Here is a 19,380-nt window from a genome sequence, read left to right as displayed (position 1 = left end):
TGCAATGATAGTGTTAGCAAACTGTGGCAATGTAAATAGTTTAACTTTTAGCAAACTGTGGCAATGTAAATGGTTTAACTTTTAAGTTCTCATTTTCCTTCAATTTTCCATGAGGACACTAATCAAACTAATGTTTTGTGCAGGTCAGGAGTGACAGGTTTTTCTCAGGGCTTGCTGGGAGCTGACAGTGGGCAGTATTTATTAACAGTGCCTGCAATAATCTGTCAGCTAAATGGAGGATTGGAGATTTTCATAGCGGAAACAGATAAGTCTTTGCAAGAGAATTTCCTCAAATGATCAGTGTCTTAGGCCCAATGCACATAATTTTTTCCATAGAATAATATTCCTTATGTAATAGATTACTGTTGACGAAAACTGTGAGATGTTTTCAGAGGAGAAGCAGTATCTCATTGCAGATCCAATGTTACATCTTTCCTTATGGCTTTGAGAATGAATGGGTGTGGAGCATTAGAACTTGTGAAGCCACGTGAAACAATTGCTTCCTGAGCAGCCTGCTGGACAGTGCTTCACCTGCCCGTGGGGGCCCTGCCGGGCTCACCTGGAGTTTCTGACAGTAATGCTTACCTATTGGTGTATTCCCAGAACGTTCACAGGGCATTGCCTGCATTCCTTCCTTAGTTCTCTCACCTTGCACGCCCAGGGGGGTTCTGTGTTCTGGGCGTTTTGTCTGTATAAATTCTTGGTGGCTGTGGCAGTTGAGTTTTGGGTGTCTCGTGCCTTCCTCAGCCACTGATAGGAGATGAATTGCATTGATTCCTGGTTTGAAAATAAGTGTGACTTGGTGGATTTCTAAATGCCAAGATCTCTAGAAGCTGTAAAATTGTGTATTGTTGAGAGTACCTTACAACTGTTGCCAATGATAGATTAGCTAATAATATGACAGCTTTTAATAATATGAGATTTGAAAGACGGATAGTAATGCCATATCTCCCTGGGTAAGACTGAGCAAAGGCTTGAGGAAAAGTCAATCTTCACAGCTGGAGCAATTACTTGTTAGGTGTTAGCTACAGCCTCAGCAGAAATCTGCTGTGAACAACAGAGAGCTGCCTTGAGAGAGCTGTGGCTGCTCTGGGAACCTCAGGGATGCTCAGTCTGTCAGATGGGATGATTGATGTCCAGCCCAGCCCTGTCACTTCTTGTGTTGTTCACAAAGTACCCCAAAACACAGGTGACATTGCTTATATATCAGTAAGCTCAAATGTACTCTGAACTCGCTGCTAATTCAGCATTCCTAATTCTTACCTGCCCAGACCAAAGCCATATCCTTAAACTTTCCAAAGTGTGAAGGACCTCCATGATACCCTCAAGATTTCCATGGTCCCCAAATGGCACTTCTGCAAGATTTGTATGAACTGTTGCTTTCCCCAGCTTGCTCTGTCAGCCAGGCATGGGAAATTAGATGCACTGTTGTACAGGAGCTGGAGATAAAATTACCTAAGCAAAGAAAATCAACTGAAAAATATGGTCAATATATTGGTCCAGTATAAACTGGTAGTTTTGATGGTTCCAATAATTATTTCTGAGACTGTGCTAAAGGATAACATGTGTGTCCTTGTATATTCTTGCGTGTTTGTAAAGCCAAATGACGGGTTTGTTCTGTTTTTATTTTTTTTCCAGAATTATCGATCAGCGATTTGAGAAAGTTTCATATTTTGTCTTTGGAGATTTCAACTTCAGACTGGATGCCAAAGCAGTAGTAGAGGTAGGACTTCTCTTTTTCTTCTGTTGTAGACCCTACCAGGTTGGATTTATCTTTTTTTTTTTTCCTGTAGAAAACCTAAAGGTGACGTGACAAAGTAATGTTAATATTGACATCAGACTTGCCCAGCACTGCTTCTAACAGGAACATCCAGCAAGTAACTAACATTGTGTGGTTGTGACTCTTGCCATCCCCTTATAGCTCGCAGTGAATCAGAATGATTGCCTGCAAACAGAGGAAGTGTTGCACTACCTTCCTACTCTGAGGAAAAACAAGAGGCATTTCCTCAATGTCTGTGGTAGAACTCCACACCTTAAAAGTACAGGCAGTCATCAGTACAGACCTTTGTGTCTGTAGCATCTTGATGTGGAAGGGTGACTAGGAAATTTGCATAAAGTGAAAATAACTTACTCAACTTTTTTCATTATAAGTTGAGATAACCTTGACCTGAATGCTGAAGCTCCAGGTAAGGTGGTGTAAGAAATAATACCCAGATTGAAATGGGTATTTAATCTTACGGTTTTCACACTTTAATTCTCTGAGGTACTGCAATGTCTTTTTGGTGTCCTTGAGGGTGGGCATGCATCTTTTGAGCCAAAAGTTTTTATTTTGTAAATCTAACTGCGGGAAATGTCCTGTGTGCCAAAGGCTGGCATCCCCCCATTCAGGTGCAGTGCTGTTCTCCTTCCTTACATGATCAGTAGTCCATCCGTTGAAAAACTGGAGTTTGATGTTACAGCATTTCATATGGAGCTAATAACTTCTTCTTGCAATCCTTTCTGTAGTGCAGTCAGCCAGCCAAGAAGCTTAAAGCATAGTTGAAATGAAAGTCAGGTCACCAATTCAGAATATGCAGCTTCATACTGCATATGCTAAGGGTCACAAGCTCTGCTGCCCTGTGGCTGCCATAGCTCTTGTCAATGCTCAGAGATCACTTGTTGGTGATCACTTCAGAGAACTGTTACACGTTTCCTCTTCACTGGTGGTGTGGTGGTGTTACGGAGGATGCTGCTGTGTGAGAACCCCTGTCAGTCACACTGCAGCAGAGTTACCCCTGCACTCAGTGCTCATGAGGGTGCTCCAAGCTTTTCCTGACTCACATACTGCCAGCAGCCTGCAGGACTGAAACTGCACAGGCTGTTTGCTTTAGTACCAATAGATTAAGATTTCTATGTTTATATCTGTCAGTTTCAAAATCATCCACATCAAACAAAATAGTATCACTAGCCCCAAGTGATGGAAACCGAGTGAGCTGCAGAGCAAGTAGGGTGAGCCCAGAGGTTTCTGAGGCTGACACAGTACTCTGCATGTTGGGAGTGTTTTACCCCTACTGGTTTACGTTGCTGCACGTGAGCACAAAAGGTGTAATTGGAAGATGAATCAAATTCATTTTCACATTCTTCCTACCTAAGATGCAAGCCTGTGTGAGTCTACAAAGCATTAGAATTATACAGATTTTCTATTGGGTTTTTTTTGAGAAGTAGCATACCCCAGTAATCAGAACTTCACCCAGCTACTCTGCAATGTTAATTGAGCATAATTGAAGCTGATTCAGAAACTTCCAGTTTATACATGGACAGCTAAAGTCACAGTAAGTTTGTTTTGTAGTGTTTTGTTCTTGGTGTAGTTTATAAATCTGTATGTCAGCAGACCCCAGAGCTGTAAGAAACAGTTGTCTGATGTGTCTGGGACTGCCTCTGGACAGTCCTGAGGGAGTTAATAGCCAGAGTACAGCACTGGCAGTAAGGGCTGGCTCCTCGGGGACAGATCCATTCCTAAAGTGTCATTTGGAAGGACAGAGCCATAGGCCACCTCCAGAGGGAATTGCACTGGATAGGACTCGGGGTCTGATTGTGTTTGAGATCCAGGCCCAAATCCCCTGCCGGAGCAGCTGTGAAGGGTGTGACCCACGTGTGCAGCTGGCAGAGCAGCAGCAGCAGCAGGCAGAGGTGCTTCTGTCCCAGACAATCAGTGCCAGCCCCAGCGAGAGCCTTGCTCAGCTGGAGCCCCCCACTCCAGAGGCTGGCCCAGTCCCTTCTGCTATTAACCGTGTGCCCATGCAAATTGATATTCACCACTCTTGGACTATTCAGCAGCGGAGTTAATACTGGGAATTGTAAGGGTTAATCCATTGACCTGTCATCTTTGTGTACGTTACTAAATTTATCTCTGCTTTTCTTGGTGACCTTTTGAATTCCCTCTTAAGACCACAGCTGCTGAACGTTTGAACACTGAGATGCTACAAGCAATACTTGTGTAAATGTAGACTGTGCTTATATCAAACATAAAGAATAAAGTGTGTTGGTAAATAACTTCCCAATTAAGCCATTTAAAGGGAGAATCTGAGAGCTGTTCAGAATGTAGAGTCCAGACCCTGATGTGCAGTGTCCTAAATCAGATGCAAAAAATGTTACGTATATTAATTCATAATTAATAGACTATAAATCATTAATATGTAATTTATTGAACACTTATGGGAGCCTTAATTTAAAGTCACATTGATTTCCTTGCTAGGAAAATCTGCTTTCCTGTGTTGGAGTCATGCGGGGGAGGTGGTTGCTGGCACGGGGGCAATGCCAGGTGCTGTTGCTGAGGGAGCCCCAGTGAATTTTCCAGGTGTGTTTGCTGGGCACTTCACTGGGGCAGGTCCCAGCACATCCCACCAGGGCTGTGCAGCCCAGCGGGGCCAGGCTCTCGCTTTGAGGAGCGGGAATGCCACTGCTTTATCACTGTAGAACATCCAGAAGATCTTCCATAAGAGTCCAGCCTTCTGAAGGACACCACCCTGCTCCAGCCAGCAAAAATAACCCTTGTACTTACAGAATGTGTTTAGTAAGGCAGTAACTGCAGAAGAAAGATCTGCATTTCCTTGGGTTTTGATCACTCTGAGATGTGCTGTAAGACCTGAATCTTCTATCTGACAGCCTGACAGCCAGGTAAATTCACTTAATCTTATATTGGCAAAGCTGGCTGAGGATTTGCTGATGTTTCAATTCAAAGTTTTGCCTACTGAATTTTTTTTTAAATACTAGACTTTTTTGGGTGTTACAGCATTCTGATTATTTGCCCACTGCTTTCAGATACCTTCCAGCACCTCTATTCCCAGCACATATGGAAGTGTTTGCAACATAATATTAAAAAAAATATTAACATATTAAAAATTCACAAACTCAAGCGTGCCCAGGCACTATGCTGGATCTTGGAGCTGCTTCTCTCCTGTACCCTGCCCCAGCCCAAAGCATCTCAGCTCCCAGCTGTGGCTGTGCTTGTCCAGAGGAATATTTCTCCTTCTGTCTGTGGGCCAGTTTACCACTCTTCCTCTGTTTTAATTACCATTCAAGTATTTTAGGTGGGTATAGACCAAGAAAGAGTATTTTTTCAGTCAGCTGGCCATAGTAACAATCTGTATTAATCTCTGAGAATTACTTTACTTTAATATTTAAAGAAGTTATTTGTTGAATTTCCATACTAGAAGTCTTCCTCATGCAATATGTCCATTTTAGGAAGGTATAAACAGGCTTAAGAAACTGAGCTTATTTTGACTGTTTTGGGAGTAAAACCCTCTTTCTGAGACTGCTGATTCAGGAGTTTCTTAGAAAAGTACCTTGTAGTTCCAAGAAAGAATTTTAAATTGTGTGCTCCTCAGTCCCAAGAATGGCAGCTCAGTAACGAGTTCAGTTTGTCAGGCTTTAGGAGAAAGTCACATTAATCGCAAAATCCATTTGCTTAAGGTAAACCATAGCCTTGCCTTGTATCCAGGAAAAAATGGGAAAAAACCTTTTTTTTTTTCATTACTAAAGCCTTGTTAGGGTTGGTGGCAGCTTGGTAAGCTGGAGAGGGATTAAGTGTATCATATATGAAAATTTATAAAGGTAGCAATAGAAGTGGTGTTTCAGGATTCCAGATATTTTGGCCTACAAAAAGCTTTCAAGCTCTGCCTGCAGAAAAAAAAAAGTTATGTCCTCATCTTAGAATTAACCGTGTCTGTTCACTCTGTATGCTCTGTGGGTTACAGTCAACCAGAATATTTCCTTTCTAGACTTCTGCCAAGCAGCCCTTTGATAAGCCAGGACTGGAATTGCTGATTAAATGTTTTTTAAAAGCTAATAACTGCTCATAAAAATTTACACGTCTGACTCCATCATTCACTTGCAGTGTGCCTCTCTGCCACCTCTGACCATGTGATTTTATATTATCTGATAAAACAGGAACGACTTCATTCTGGCATGACTTTTTAGCTGCCACTATATTGCTGATGCTGCAGTGAATCACGTAATTTCCATTTGATCACGCTGTCTTGGCACAATGTGGTCTTTAATTCTGAGCAAGCCAGTGGGGGCATGGTGTCCCTTTATGCAGCGTGCTCGTGCCAGCAGGACTTGGAGGAGCGCTCTGGCACTGCCACCGTGTGTGCCTGCAAAATGGGGACCTCTCCTCTGAGACATCACTCGCTCTGTGTTGAACAAACATCTCTTGTTCAAAATAAAAGCTGATTAACACCTTTTCACCTCTGAATAATTGATTTAGATCTTACTCAAATCTGAAGAAATATTTTAAGTTGAAATTGTTTCATCCTATGCATTGGACACTAACAAGGATCCTTGCAAACTCCAGCCAACAAATGACCCATTAGTAATTGTCATGAAAAAGATTAATAGTTAATTACACAATTATCAGTGATTTGAAAAGCTGATTCAAGTGAGATAGTCAGGTGATGGATGGATGCGGAGACTTAATTATCTCCTCCTTGGTACAGATGTGCTTCCCTGGACAGAAACAGGTCACCTGTCAGCATGAGGCTCTTGCTGTCCTCATGCATTCAGGAGACACCACCAACCAACCCATCTGGCTGTCTGGTCAGGTGCAAATATTTGTGTGTGTGTATATTTTTTAGTCTAAGTAATATCTGCAGAAGATGTTTTGAATACATCAGGAAAAGGGCATGAAAGAATTGCACAGTCTTGTTGTTACAAAGACAGCAATATTTTATTTCTTTTAATTCTGACTAATTTTGCTTTGAGAAAACAGTAAAGTTCCTTTGCATTAAAAATACTGACATGGCATATAAAGCAAGCGTATGTAGTTGTGGGCATAGTCAATCGTGCCTCCCTATTCCAAACCAGACTGCTGCCCTTCCTGGGCAGTGATAACGTGCAGGTGCCCACGTGTCCATTTGGGATATCAGGGGCAACCACTGAATTCATGGCCAGGTGCTGAGCTCCGGGAGGTCCTGCTCCATTGTGGCTGGTAGTTTAAAACTGAAATAGGGTCCCCTTCCTCCTGCACTAAAGTGATACTAAACCGTTATTGTAAGAGAAAAAACACGTTGCTTTATTTCTGAGATAAACCAGCACATCACGGAATAAATCAATAGCTTACAATTTTCGCATCATGTTTTCACTCCAGTTAGGAAAGCATGTAAAGTCCTGGATTGGTTTTATAATCTCAAACAGTTTGCTGTAAATACCTTCCTCTCATAAAGACTTTAACTTTTTTACAAGCTCAAATGTTTCTAGGAAATGCTGGAAATAGCATCCTTTGTAAAAGGAAAGTGTAATAAAGATTTGTTAAATTAAAATGCATACAACTTCAGTTCTAATAAGGAGAGCTTTATTAATGTAGGTAAATTGCAGCAACACATCTGAGGCACCTGCTAAATGTTCATTATAAATTACTCTCATAGACATTGTGATGAGTTTTATATTGTAGCCAGACTTAGAAAGGCATGCAGATTACTTCCCTGAGGGACTGGATATATTTACTTAACAGTGTAGTTAATTGCAATTATTTATTTTCCAGTGATTGCAAATGGCCTCTGCGTTAAAGGTACATGTGGCTACTAGGAATTATTCAATTACCTCTCTTCTTAGTAGTCTAAGGCAAACCCGAGCATGGATTCCCAGAGGCCAGACAGCAGTGTATTAACTCAGTCTGCTCCGCAGCTTTCTGCTGGGGCCAAGCTCTATAGCCACGAGTCCTCTCAGCAGAGCAAGCTTGAGAAATGCTCATTACCCTGCAGCTGATTTTTTGACATCTTTCATTCCATACTGATGCTGCCACACGTATTGGCAAGATTCATAGGAGGTTAATTAAATCCATCTTCAAAACAACGAGGGGCCAATGAGCCATATCCCCGTTGCAACAGTAAATTAAATGATGCAATTGTTTCTACTTCCATCATAGATAAGGGGAGAGATGAGTGAATGGATTGTTCTCTGGCCGCCTCCTCCAGGGCCCCAGAGGGTCTCGGAGCATGTGGTCATAAACCTGCTTTTAATTTGTGCCTGCTATATCAGCAGGCAGAGGTCCCGCACGGCGTCATCCTGGGAAGGGTGACACGGTAAAAACGGGGCTCCTCCAGCCTCAATGCAAATTAACGCAAACGCGGTGACAAAGCAGAACGGAGAAGATGATGCGTTCATCAAACTTGGCACTGCGTGCTCCGTAATTAAAACGTACACAAATTAAATACAATTATCTCGTGCTTTGTGATAGGGCTGGGCATCATTAAGCTAATGAATCCCGCGGCCTGTGCCGCGGCCCCGCTCGCTGTGGCGGCAGCTGTGCCCTCAGCTGGCAGGGACGGCGGGGATAGCAGCGCCCGCCCCGCACCTGCCATCCGTCACCATCACCGTCACCTGCCGGCAGCGCGGGGCCGCGGGCACGGGCAGCCTCGGGTCGGGCGGGAGGGGACGGAGCCGCCAGGCTGCTGCGGGCCAGCCGCTGGCACCGGGCCTGGGGTGCCCGTGAGCTGTGGCACCGGGATCTGAGGGACACCGGGCCTGGGGTGCCCGTGAGCTGTGGCACCGGGCTCTGCGGAGCTCCGGGCCTGGGGTGCCCGTGAGCTGTGGCACCGGGATCTGAGGGACACCGGGCCTGGGGTTCCCGTGAGCTCCGGCTCCGGGCTCTGCGGGGCTCCGGGCCTGGGGTGCCCGTGAGCTCCGGCTCCGGGATCTGAGGGACACCGGGCCTGGGGTGCCCGTGAGCTCCGGCTCCGGGCTCTGCGGGGCTCCGGGCCTGGGGTGCCCGTGAGCTCCGGCTCCGGGCTCTGCGGGGCTTCGGGAGCTTTCCCCGCGCTGGCGGTTCGTGCCCGTGGGCAGACGGGCTCGGCCATGGCTCGCAGGTGGTGCGGTCCCAGTGCCAGGGGCAGGCAGGCACTGCAGCCTGCCCGGGTGTGGCGGTGCCTGTCTGTCTGTCTGCAGGAGGCGGGCCGGTGTTTGCTGCACACACACCGAGCTGTCTCTGTCACTGTCTGACGTGCCCGGGTTGTGCCCCTGGGGTTGGAGTCACAGTATGGGAAGCAGTTCATCCCGTGCTTACCTTCGAGCACCGGCAGCCAGCCCTTCTCAGGCAGGGCAAGGGGGTGCAGCAGGGACTGGGGCTGGAAAAACACGCATATAACTAACCAGTAACAATATCTGGACTTTAAAGTTGTAGTCTGAATAATTTAGTGGAGTATTGCGATGCATAATGCAAATCTGTAATAAGTACTTTAATAAAGCCACCTGTTAATTTTTTTTTGTTTGTTTGTTTTTGTTTTGTTTTGTTTTGTTTATTTCTAGACTAGAAACTTAGCTCAACTGGGGCAGAATATCACCTGGGAAGATGCTATAAAATCCCCCTTTTTAAGAATTATTTCATTTTAGAAGGAATAGATTTACCTACAAAAAGTGCATTCTTTCTACATTTCAGTTTATTCCTGGGTGTTACTGCAATACAAATTTTTCACATCTATGTATGAATTGTGCACTAGTGTTTAGATCACCCAATGATGATCTAAAGCAAAGGGCAGGGGGAAGGAAAGGTTTACACTCTGCATATTTGCAGTGTATTAAAAGCCTGTGAATACCTATTTTCATTGCCATAAATGGAAGCCTAGAGGGAGTTTTTTTTCCAAAAAATTACACTGTGTATTAAAGAACAATATTTTGCTTGCTTATCAGAAACAAAATTGGGTAGAAAGAATTCTGTAGCTGTCTGAAAATCAAGGAACACGATTGTATTTACCTTTATCATCAGTAACTCCTGTTGTGATGGCAAATTTTATTCTTCAGTAGGAGTCAGAAATATAGTGAGAGTTGGTGAACTGAATGCACAAAATCTCTGGATGTGTGTGCAGCTATGTTAAAACATTAAAAAATATTTTACCTGAAAATACTAAGTCTCAAAAGTTGTAGAAAAGAGCACTAAGAAACCAAGATGGATATTTTGTTTTAAAAAAAACCCTTTATTTTTATTTAGATTTCACCAGTGGTAAATGTGGTCAGCCTCAGGGAGAATCGACAGAGGTGATGCCTAAAGTATGTAAAGCTCATTTGCAGTAGGATATTGCATGGGCCAGGCAGCAAATGATGGTGGTGAGAGACACCAGTTGCTGCTGCATCAGATCATTTGGCTTGTAATTGAAATCTTGGTCACACCTGTGTCCGTTGCAGTGCAAGCCGCCTTTTCCAGACTGTGATTGTGTGAGCTGCCCTGGCAGGTGGAGCCCCTCAGCTCCCAGCTGGGGTCTGTGCCTGGCACAGTGGCACAGCCCCTCAGGGACAGCGCTGCTGTCCTTCCCTGGGCTCGGGCAGTGGCATCTCTGCCGTGGAGCTGGCAGGACAGAGGTGTTCAGAATATTCTTGGGCTGTGCCTTACAATGCAGGCATACACGTACATACATCTATTCCTCTTTGGCATGCAGATTTTCTGTTTGTTTCTCTTTCTTCCAGCTTCTCCAGTCCTCTCTGCCCTAACACAGGCAAATGGACCTGGTTGTCCTTTCACTGTAAATTAGCACAGACATCAGTATGAATTTTAAGAAAGTTCAGGAAACACACCCTGAACTGCTTAGCACCATGGAATAAGCACTTGCAGCCTGTTACTTTTCTCTCTTTCATGGTTCTTCCTCTCACAGTTCTGTAGCAGAAAGGTAAAAGAAACAGGACAGCAGCTTCTGTTCCTCAGCCCCTCTGAGGAGAGCTCACACAGTGGTAATTTTGAAAAAAATTATATTGGATGCTGGTCTCCACTGTATTTTGTCATGTACATTATTCAAGGAAGCTTTGACTTTCTGATCTACATGATGTGTCCACAAATCTGACTTTATTAGTATTGATAATTCAGACAGCAATTTTACCTTTGTCAGAATAGGATTTCCCATAATGTATCATTTTTTCCCAGTCCAAATTTGAGATGAGAATTTGACATTTCAAAGCAAAATATGCAAAGTGGCAATCTAGGAATCTCAAATCAGCTGTAATAATGGCTGTAACATTTAGGTTGCTCCTCCTCCAAGGAAAGAAAGATAAAGCTTCCTGGCCCTTTATGTAGTCATGCAGAAATGGGTCACCTTTGCTTGGTACCACATGGCAAGAGAGGTTCTCTGTGTCCTGCACTGCATGAAATACCTCTTCAATCTGCACCCTTACCAGGGAGATCAAACTCCTTTCTTCTCACACAGAGGTCAGAAGAGTGGGAAGGGGGCAGGATGCAAGTTCCAGCAGTGACTGGGACATAACCTCCTGTGAAAATTTTATCTCCTATCTCCACCTTATTAAAATCTAATCCTGAATTCTCTCCTTGCTGCTTACACAAGAAGTGTGTTAGGATGTAATTTACAGCTATTTCAAGCTTTCACAAGGGTCATCAATGTGTAATATTTTAATATGTAAAGCTTCTAAAGGGTTAAAACCAATTGTATGAAAAGAGATTATAGGATCTTTATCACATGTTGTTTATCTGATCAACAGTTAACAATTTAAGACAGTATTATCCTAGTAAAAAGAAGATTTGTTTCAGATACTGACATAAACATCCCCTCATAATAGTGGCTTTTCATTTACTGCGTTGCAATGTACCATAAGCTTAAAGGCACAACAGCTTCTTTGTGTGTCTCAATAATGCCTGTCCAGAGTGATGTCAGTCAATTTTTGACCTATACAGTCTGATGTTATTCTCAACGATCATGGAATAGATTTTTTTTTTTAATGAGTGAAGAGTATGCCAATAAAATCCTTGAAAATTATCATATTTCTTCATGGCATCTTCGTCTGGAAGAACAAGGTATGTTACGACATAGGCCTTTCTGTGAAGTCATGTTTCCTCTGGCTTCTGCTGGTTTTTGTTGTTTTCTTTGCAGCTGACTTTCCACACTTTCATGCAAATAAACGCTAACAATTAATAGCGCTTTCTGGTGGAGGTATGAAAAGAAACAGTGTGTGTGAAGCAGGCCCCTGGTAGGAGCAGACTCTGAGTTCAGCCTGTGTGGTGGCACTCCTGGGGTCCCATATAAAAAGTGTTTGACAAGTCAGCTTCCTTGTGCTCCTTGTGCTCCTGCACAAGGTGGGGGAAAGGCTGTGGAGCGGGGCGCAGAAAGCCTCGGGGGGATTCCCCCATGGCCAGCCCAGGCAGTGGGTGTCCAGAGAGATGTGCTCGTCCTGGGCTGCTTTCCTGTCACAAAAGGGAGCCCATCAGCTTCCTGGGGGAAACATCTTCCTGGGCTCCTAGTGCAGCGCAGCTGCCCAGCCCTTGCCGGCCGGGAGCACACACTGAGGCCCACACTCGGTTCTGCCTCGTGGTTCAGTGCGGGGGCTGTTGAGCAGCTGTAGATGATTCCCATCGTCTCCTGTCCGGCTCTGAGCACAGCAGGCAGCTCTCTGACAGGCAAGGGCTGCTCGTGGCTCTCCAGCCACAGGAAGCCTGGGCTGGATCAGGGTGCACTGCTGCTTGTTGCATCCAGCTCTGGGCCTCACGGTGTTCTGGCCAGCCTGCTGCGTGGCACTCAGATCCCCTTGCTCCCTTAGAGACAGCAAAGAAATGCATATACTGGCGGAACTCCCTATGGAGATCATGTTGTGCCTCTGAAATGCTGCTTCTAGATTATTTTTAGTCGTATAACCCTAATGGTTCCCTGAAGATTAAACCAGATGTAATTTTTTGTTTCTTTTCAGCTGAATGCAGTGTAACTATAGTACTGCCATTAAGCTTGCAGAACACAAACATAAGCTGAATTGAGTCGGGTTTTAGTGTGGGTCCCAAGTTTCCCCGTCAGAGTCATTTGGGTTTTTTAGTCCTGGAGGCTGCAGTGCAGCCCCTGAGCTGCTCTTGGAGAAGCATCTCCAGACTCCAGCTGCGCTGCTGTCTGGCTCTTCCCTTCGGTGGGAGCCAAGGGAGGGCCACGGGAGGTGGCACTGTGCCACCCCCTCAGCACCTGCTTCTGAGTAGAGTGTGCTAAATGCTTGAATGACAACAGCTGAACTTAAGCACGCCCAAAGTCCAGAATACAAGAGATTTAAATTAAGATTGCCAAAGTGGGATGGAAATTTGTTTTTCTTCTGTCTACTGGGTATTTTACATTATGTAAAATGAATACTAGATGATAATTGCCAGTGCAGTATCTTGTATTGATTTAATTCAATAAGCAACTTCACCTCCACCTTTTGCATGCACTTGCCTTAAAATATATGCATTATGAAGGCAGTGATTCAAAGTCTTTAGGAAATCAATACCCAGACAGGATTCTGTTCTTCAAATATTGACAGCAGAATAACTCTAAGAAACAATGACAAACAATAAAAGCAGGGTTAGACAAAATGAAGGCTGCAATTCTTCTGTTGTTAGGCTGTGCAGAGGGCTCAAACTGCTGCCTGATGCTGCATATTATACGTGCTTCAGCAAACAGCTGACACTGGCTCTTTGCTGTCAGAATTTCTGGTGCAACCTGTGGGCACTGAAATAGAAACAGGTTTCCGCCCATGATTCCTATACAGATGGCTGTTTCACCTGATGTTTTTCCAGTAACTCACACAGATTTCTTTCAGCCATGTGTGTGCACTGGGGAGATACAGAAGGGTATATATAGACTGTTAGCATTAACATTGTTCCTACCTTTGGTAATTTCTCTAGAACTAAATGGAATTTGCACTGAAGCTGGTGAATTACAGATTTTTAACTGATCATATCTGTGTACTAGTTCACAGTGGGGTTTTGTAATGGTAATTTTAAAATCCTACAAATGGGCAGCTCAATTTCCTGCACACTGAGTATAGCTCTCAGAAGTTAAAGTCCCTGATGGAGTAAGACGTGCCAACTTAGTGCAAACTGCACTGGTTACTCAGTTGATAGCAGTTCTGAAATCACATTGCTCTAGATGGTTCAGCACTGCAGCTGTAAATAATACCACATTATTAGCACTCGTGCAGAAATCTCTGACGACAGTCCAAAAATTCAGATGAATATAAAGTCTCTCTCCCTTAGAGGTGGAAGGCTTATGAAGGGTAGCTCTTTACAGTATTACCCGACTTGTAGATGTCATAGAAAGAGTTAGCAAGACTTATTTTCATTTCTATCCTTTATTTTTGCAGTTTTAACAAGTGCTGAATTTCACAAGAATGTCAGTATTGTAGCCATAAAAGGTTCAAGAGTTCTGTTCACATCTGGAAGTAAAAAAATCATTAGGTTTTTCCCTGAATGTACTGGAAATTTCCTAAACTTGACATATTTATGTACAATTTAAAAATGAAGGAAAGCTTTGGGCCACCAGTGCCTGAGTGATGTTTCCTGACAGATCAGTCAGGAGGAGCTGGAATTCCTGGGAGTCAGGAATTTAAAGAGTAGGAATTGCCATTTGTAATTGCCCATCTGTAACCAACATGTTTGCAAGTTGGTTTGGAACAAGTTGGTGTACCTGGGACATTACAGAATTTTAGAAGAAGAATAAATTTGTTCTTGTAGTTAAGGGGAAGAAAGGAGAGAGACACCAGGCAAGGTTCTCAATAGCTGAAGGCTCATTAGCTTGACATTCATTTCAGGCAACCTAATGCAAGAGTTAGTAATGAGAAGAAAATTGAGAGAGAAAATGCAGTCACAAAACATGCTTGATCAAGGCAGTTTATCCTGAGATTAACAATTTGGATGAAAGTGAGGAAGTGAAATCAAGTGATCCTATGGCAAGAGGAGTTTGTTGGAAACATCAGTGTTTAACTTTGCGTTTGTCTGTGTTGCACATGCAGGAGCACCAAGGGGTCAGTGGCAGAGTGATGGGAGACTCCAAAGGCAAGCACCTGCCAACAGCTGAACCCCAGCTCCCACAGCAATACCATGGCATAATCATTCAGGCATCTTTAGATAAATTTATTGTAATTGCATATTTGACTTTACATGTGGCTGCTGAGCCTGTGTGTTGAAATCCGTCGCACACCTCCTCTCCAGGTGTCACAGTTTGGTGTGAGAGGAGAGCAGGCTCTCCATCCTCTTACCCAGACTCTGGGCCAGATCCGAGTGCCAAGGAGGAGTTGTTTTCAGAGCTTGTAGGGCCAGCTTGGCTGAGCCGAGCTTCCTTAGAGCTCCACTGCAGTTCACTCAGACACCCCTTGCCAGCAGGTCAGAGGGTTTCCCAGGAGTTTTCACACTTTGCGGTGTTCACAGCAGTGTCCCCCTTCCTTTTGGTTCTAAGTGATGTTTAAAAGCTGCTAACAGACAATTTAAAATGAAAAATCATGTGTGAGAAATCAGCCATAAGAGTGATCAATAAGTAGTTCTGTTCCTGGAGTGGCTGCCAGAAGAATTAGTGAGTGTCCTGTGTGTTATCAAGAGGTCATGCCTTTCTGAAGGTTTGTTTTAGTCAAAGAGGTGCCATTTGCTTCGGTTGAGATTAAATCAGTGCCACGCAGGATCCGGTATGCATGGTTGGAGTAGACAAATGCACAGTCACTTCTGGATGGAGTTTCAAGCTGTAATTTCTTAAGCTTCCTAAGCAGGCTTAGATACCTTCAGTCTCAGCTTTGTTTGTCATGAAAATAATTCCTACTGATTGTGATGCTGGTGGCAAAAGATTCCACTTGTTTATTTCTTTACTGTGTGAGTCTCATTGATGCTAATAACTATCACATTAAATCTGCACCTGACCACAAGCAGCTGATGGAACAATCCTTTTAGCCATCCACTGTATCCCTGATAGAGACAATCAATAGGTAAAATCTATGCAAATGAGCAGAGTTCAAGTGAGGGCTACCCTACACAGGACTTAAGCTATGCACCCGCCTTTGTGCCAAATTTTTCAGGGTTTTTTCTCCTGTAATGAATACATGTATTTTGTGCATTGGAGCATGGCACAGGGCTTTTGGATGGCAGGCTCTTCAAGAGAGAGGAAGAGAGTTTTAATCACAAAAGCAGAAACTTCAGTCAGAGGAATGATTCCACACTTTGTTTCATTTGTAAATGCTGCGTTTTGGCTTTTGTGAAACACAGCCCAAGTCCAATTCAGGACAGCGCTTCAAGGATTCTTTCCATGGGGCTTTTTGAGTCTGAAATAGTGCACATGAAAAGAACAGGAGATTGAACATAATTTGTTCCAACAGCTAGTCTAAGATTTTTTCCAATCAAGATTCTTTCAGCATATTCCTCTTTGTTGAGCTGTAAGCAGCTTTTAAAATAATGGCATTAGCCTATATTTCAGGGCTTCGCTGGGTGTTTCCAGCTCTGGTGATTAGTTACAAGAAATAGAAATGCCTGTATTGTAACCTTTTAATGGCTGTGGGAGACTTGTAAACTAAGTTGAGATTTAAGCAATTTGTAGATTTCAAAATGAGCTGTAGAGTTCATTGAGAAAGAAAAATGCATCATTTAAATTCATGGTGCCACTTTGGTTTTCTTAGCTGAGATTTATCAGTGAAAGCCATATTGCTTTCCCTTTGCCTTTATTTTAAAGCTCTTCAATACATTGTTTTTAAGGTCCATTTCTTTTACAAGCTTTTCCTTTCAGCTTGCTCAGGGTATTGGGCCCTATGAACATCTGTTTGTGCCTAAAATCAGCCAGGACCTGAACTGTACCCTGCCTCCCTCCTCCCCTTTGTTTCCAGAGGCTATTGTTTCCGATTTCATGCTATCAGAGGGGCTGCATGTTTTCCTGTGTGAAGTTGTCAGAGAGATAAAAGCACAGGAGCAGGGTCACATTTCGAGGGATGGGCATGAAAAATTGGTAAAATGTATCTTGAGGGCCACCCACAAGATTGCCTGAAGAAATTCAGAAGTGGAGAGTAGAATTGTAATTTTGTGCAAATTCCAGGGTGGAATAAGCAGTAATGAAGTAAGTGTTTAACTGGCAGAAATCTCTTAGTCAGATTTACACTTGGTTGACTTATTCCCGTTAGGTAGCTTGAGAGCCTCTAGTTGGACTTAGTCACAAAGAAAATAGCATCATCTTCACTGCAGTGCCTGCCCACATCCCCTCAGTATGACAGGGAGAGGCCAGAGGATTTAAAGCCACTGAGTTACAGTGGCTTTTCAGCCGTCAGAGTGCACTGGACTGGAGGTTCTACCTGTCCAAAATTTTCAGTACAGAATCATTAGCTTGTATGATACAAGACCTGCAAGAGGTACCGTAAGGATGAGGATGATGAAAGAAAGCAAAATTGTGCATCTTAATTAACCTAATGAAACACATCTTCCAGTAAGGAAGCAGGCTGCTATCCTTGTACCTGTGGCCGTGGTTTATAATGCAGCAAACCATGGTCTACCAAAACACACTCTTTTGTCTGACGTGAGTTCCAGAAGTGGCGCCCTGCTTTGGAAAAATGCAGAGAGGTTCATGTGGTGGCAGGAGGGCAGAGGAGCTGCAGGCACACACAGCTGAGCCCCTTCCCCACCTGCAGGAACCAGCAGGAAGAGCTTGCAGGTGTCTCACAGGTGCTCCTCTGAAAGCACTCAACAGCCAGGAAAGCGTTGTGCCCATCCCTAGCTTGGTGTCAGCACAACTAAAGCAGTGCCTTGCTAATTTGTTTGGTTTATGATTTCAACTCTTCGCTTAGATCTCCACCAGGTATGAATTGAAGAGAATGGTTTAACAGTACTGGTTTAGGTCAGGGATTCACTAAGATGGTTACCTTTGTTTTAGAAGTTTGTACTGAAGATTTTGTTAAAGCACATGATGAGAAAACAAATGAAATATGTAAGTTGTATTTTTTCCACGGCAGCTGATAGATAAGGGATGCCAAACAAGGTGTTATCTTGTTGCCATATGGTTTCTGAATTACTAAATGATAAATGTGATACAAATCAGCCCAATACTGGGATTTCAAGGAGATTTTTTTTCTATCATTTTTTTCCAAAGAGAAGTTAATTATTTTTTCTTAAATACATAAACTATTTGCAATTTAATATGACAAAGTAAATATACATTCTGAGTTCTGCTGAATTTAGCAGCATTTTTGACTTTGGAAATTCAGCAGGGAAACACTATTATGCCACACTTTTTTCCATTTTGCTAATATAGTAGAAAAAATTACTAAATATGCTTTGATTATTGTTGAATTTATATCCTTTATGGTAGTATTTTGGATATTAATTTGTTCATAAGTAGATATGGAAGAAAGCAGCAACATTCCAAAGTGTGTAACAGTTGTGTAGGTGAGTTTAAAGAAGACCGCTCAGTGAGTATTAGCTCTTGTGCTGTAGCCTGCAGTGGCTGTGGTCAGGGCTCTGGGTGCCACGGCAGGAAGGGCTGTGCAGGTGCCATCCCCTGCTGGCACAGAGGGCTCTGAGTGCCAGGCCAGGTCCTGGCAGGTTCCTGTTGGCAGGGCTCCCGAGGGTCCTGCAGCCCCCAGCCCCAGGCAGGCAGCAGAGCACACACATCTCACACCAGGTGTGCTCCACCAGGAAGAAACCAGCACAATGCCAGTTCTGAGGGGAAAAGGATAATCTGTTCCTTTCTCAGCATGCCGACCACCATGTTTTAATGTCTTTCACCACCTCAAGTACTACGTGAAGAATTTAAACAGTGCGGTTAGCATCCATTACTGGTATTAATGGGTATAAATTCTTTTTAAAATCACAACTTTCTTATACCAGCAGTTTTCTTTGGCATAGTTGTCTAATTTTGGATGGATTAAAGAATTTACTTTGTTTAGCTTTGTCTCAAAAGGGAGAAGAAAGGCTAGAGTAAAAATTAATAGCACATCTTAAAATCTGTTACAACGTCTCCCTTTTTTCTGCCTAAAAGTGAGTGAAAAAGGCCTCTCTAGAGGAAATAAAGAAGTTATTACAACTTCTACTATTTTGTAGAGTATGAAAAAGCTTTCTGTATGTTAAACAGTCTTGTGGACATCTGGCATGATTGGTTTTAATCTGCTGACTAAAAAGTCAGGATTAAATCTTGCTTTACACCTCTTTGTATTGCGGTCAGTAAAGTGACAGAGCTGCCCTGAAACAATGGCACTACTTATTCCACCCAATATGCCATGTGGTAGATCACCCCCTTTTTCAGCACCACTTCTCTGCAAAGACAATGAAGCATCTGGTGGGGTTTTCCTGTGTCCAGGATATTTTTTGTCAGTAATTTCACTCAGCCGCTCTGCTTAGCTCTCCCTCGGTGCTACTTTTTGAGATGGGGTTTGCCAAATCCAGTGGCAAGAGGTCAGTAGGCCAAAGTGATGAATTTTTATGTGCCTGTTCCTTGTGTTTCTGCTCAGTCATGATTCTTTGCGCGCTGCGCTGCCTCTGAAAGGGAGCCACAGTGAGCAATTTGTCCTCGCGGGCTGGGGAGAATGGGGAGGCAGATGAGTTAAAGTAGCGTGTATGACTGCGGACAGAGCTGCGCACAAATGTTTTCTGATGGCAGAACAGAATCCTCCTGTCACTATTCAGCACCAGAGGGGCTTGGGAGATTTGTAGCCTGTTGG

At 43.6% G+C, this 19,380-nt stretch overlaps 1 protein-coding gene across 5 annotated transcripts in view; it reads left to right on the top strand.

The window, feature by feature from the left end:
- INPP5A (inositol polyphosphate-5-phosphatase A) overlaps positions 1-19,380 on the top strand; it is a 181,664-nt gene that overhangs the window by 123,871 nt on the left and 38,413 nt on the right. For all 5 annotated transcript variants that reach the window (XM_059476954.1, XM_059476949.1, XM_059476950.1 and 2 more), the window contains one exon: positions 1,639-1,723. In XM_059476954.1, the coding sequence (XP_059332937.1) occupies positions 1,639-1,723 (85 nt within the window). The remainder of the gene's footprint in view (positions 1-1,638; positions 1,724-19,380) is intronic.

This window comes from Ammospiza nelsoni, chromosome 8 (genome assembly GCF_027579445.1).
Source record: "Ammospiza nelsoni isolate bAmmNel1 chromosome 8, bAmmNel1.pri, whole genome shotgun sequence".
Lineage (NCBI taxonomy): Eukaryota > Metazoa > Chordata > Aves > Passeriformes > Passerellidae > Ammospiza > Ammospiza nelsoni.
Note: the sequence above shows the minus strand (reverse complement) of the source record. Positions and strands in the feature narration are given on the sequence as shown.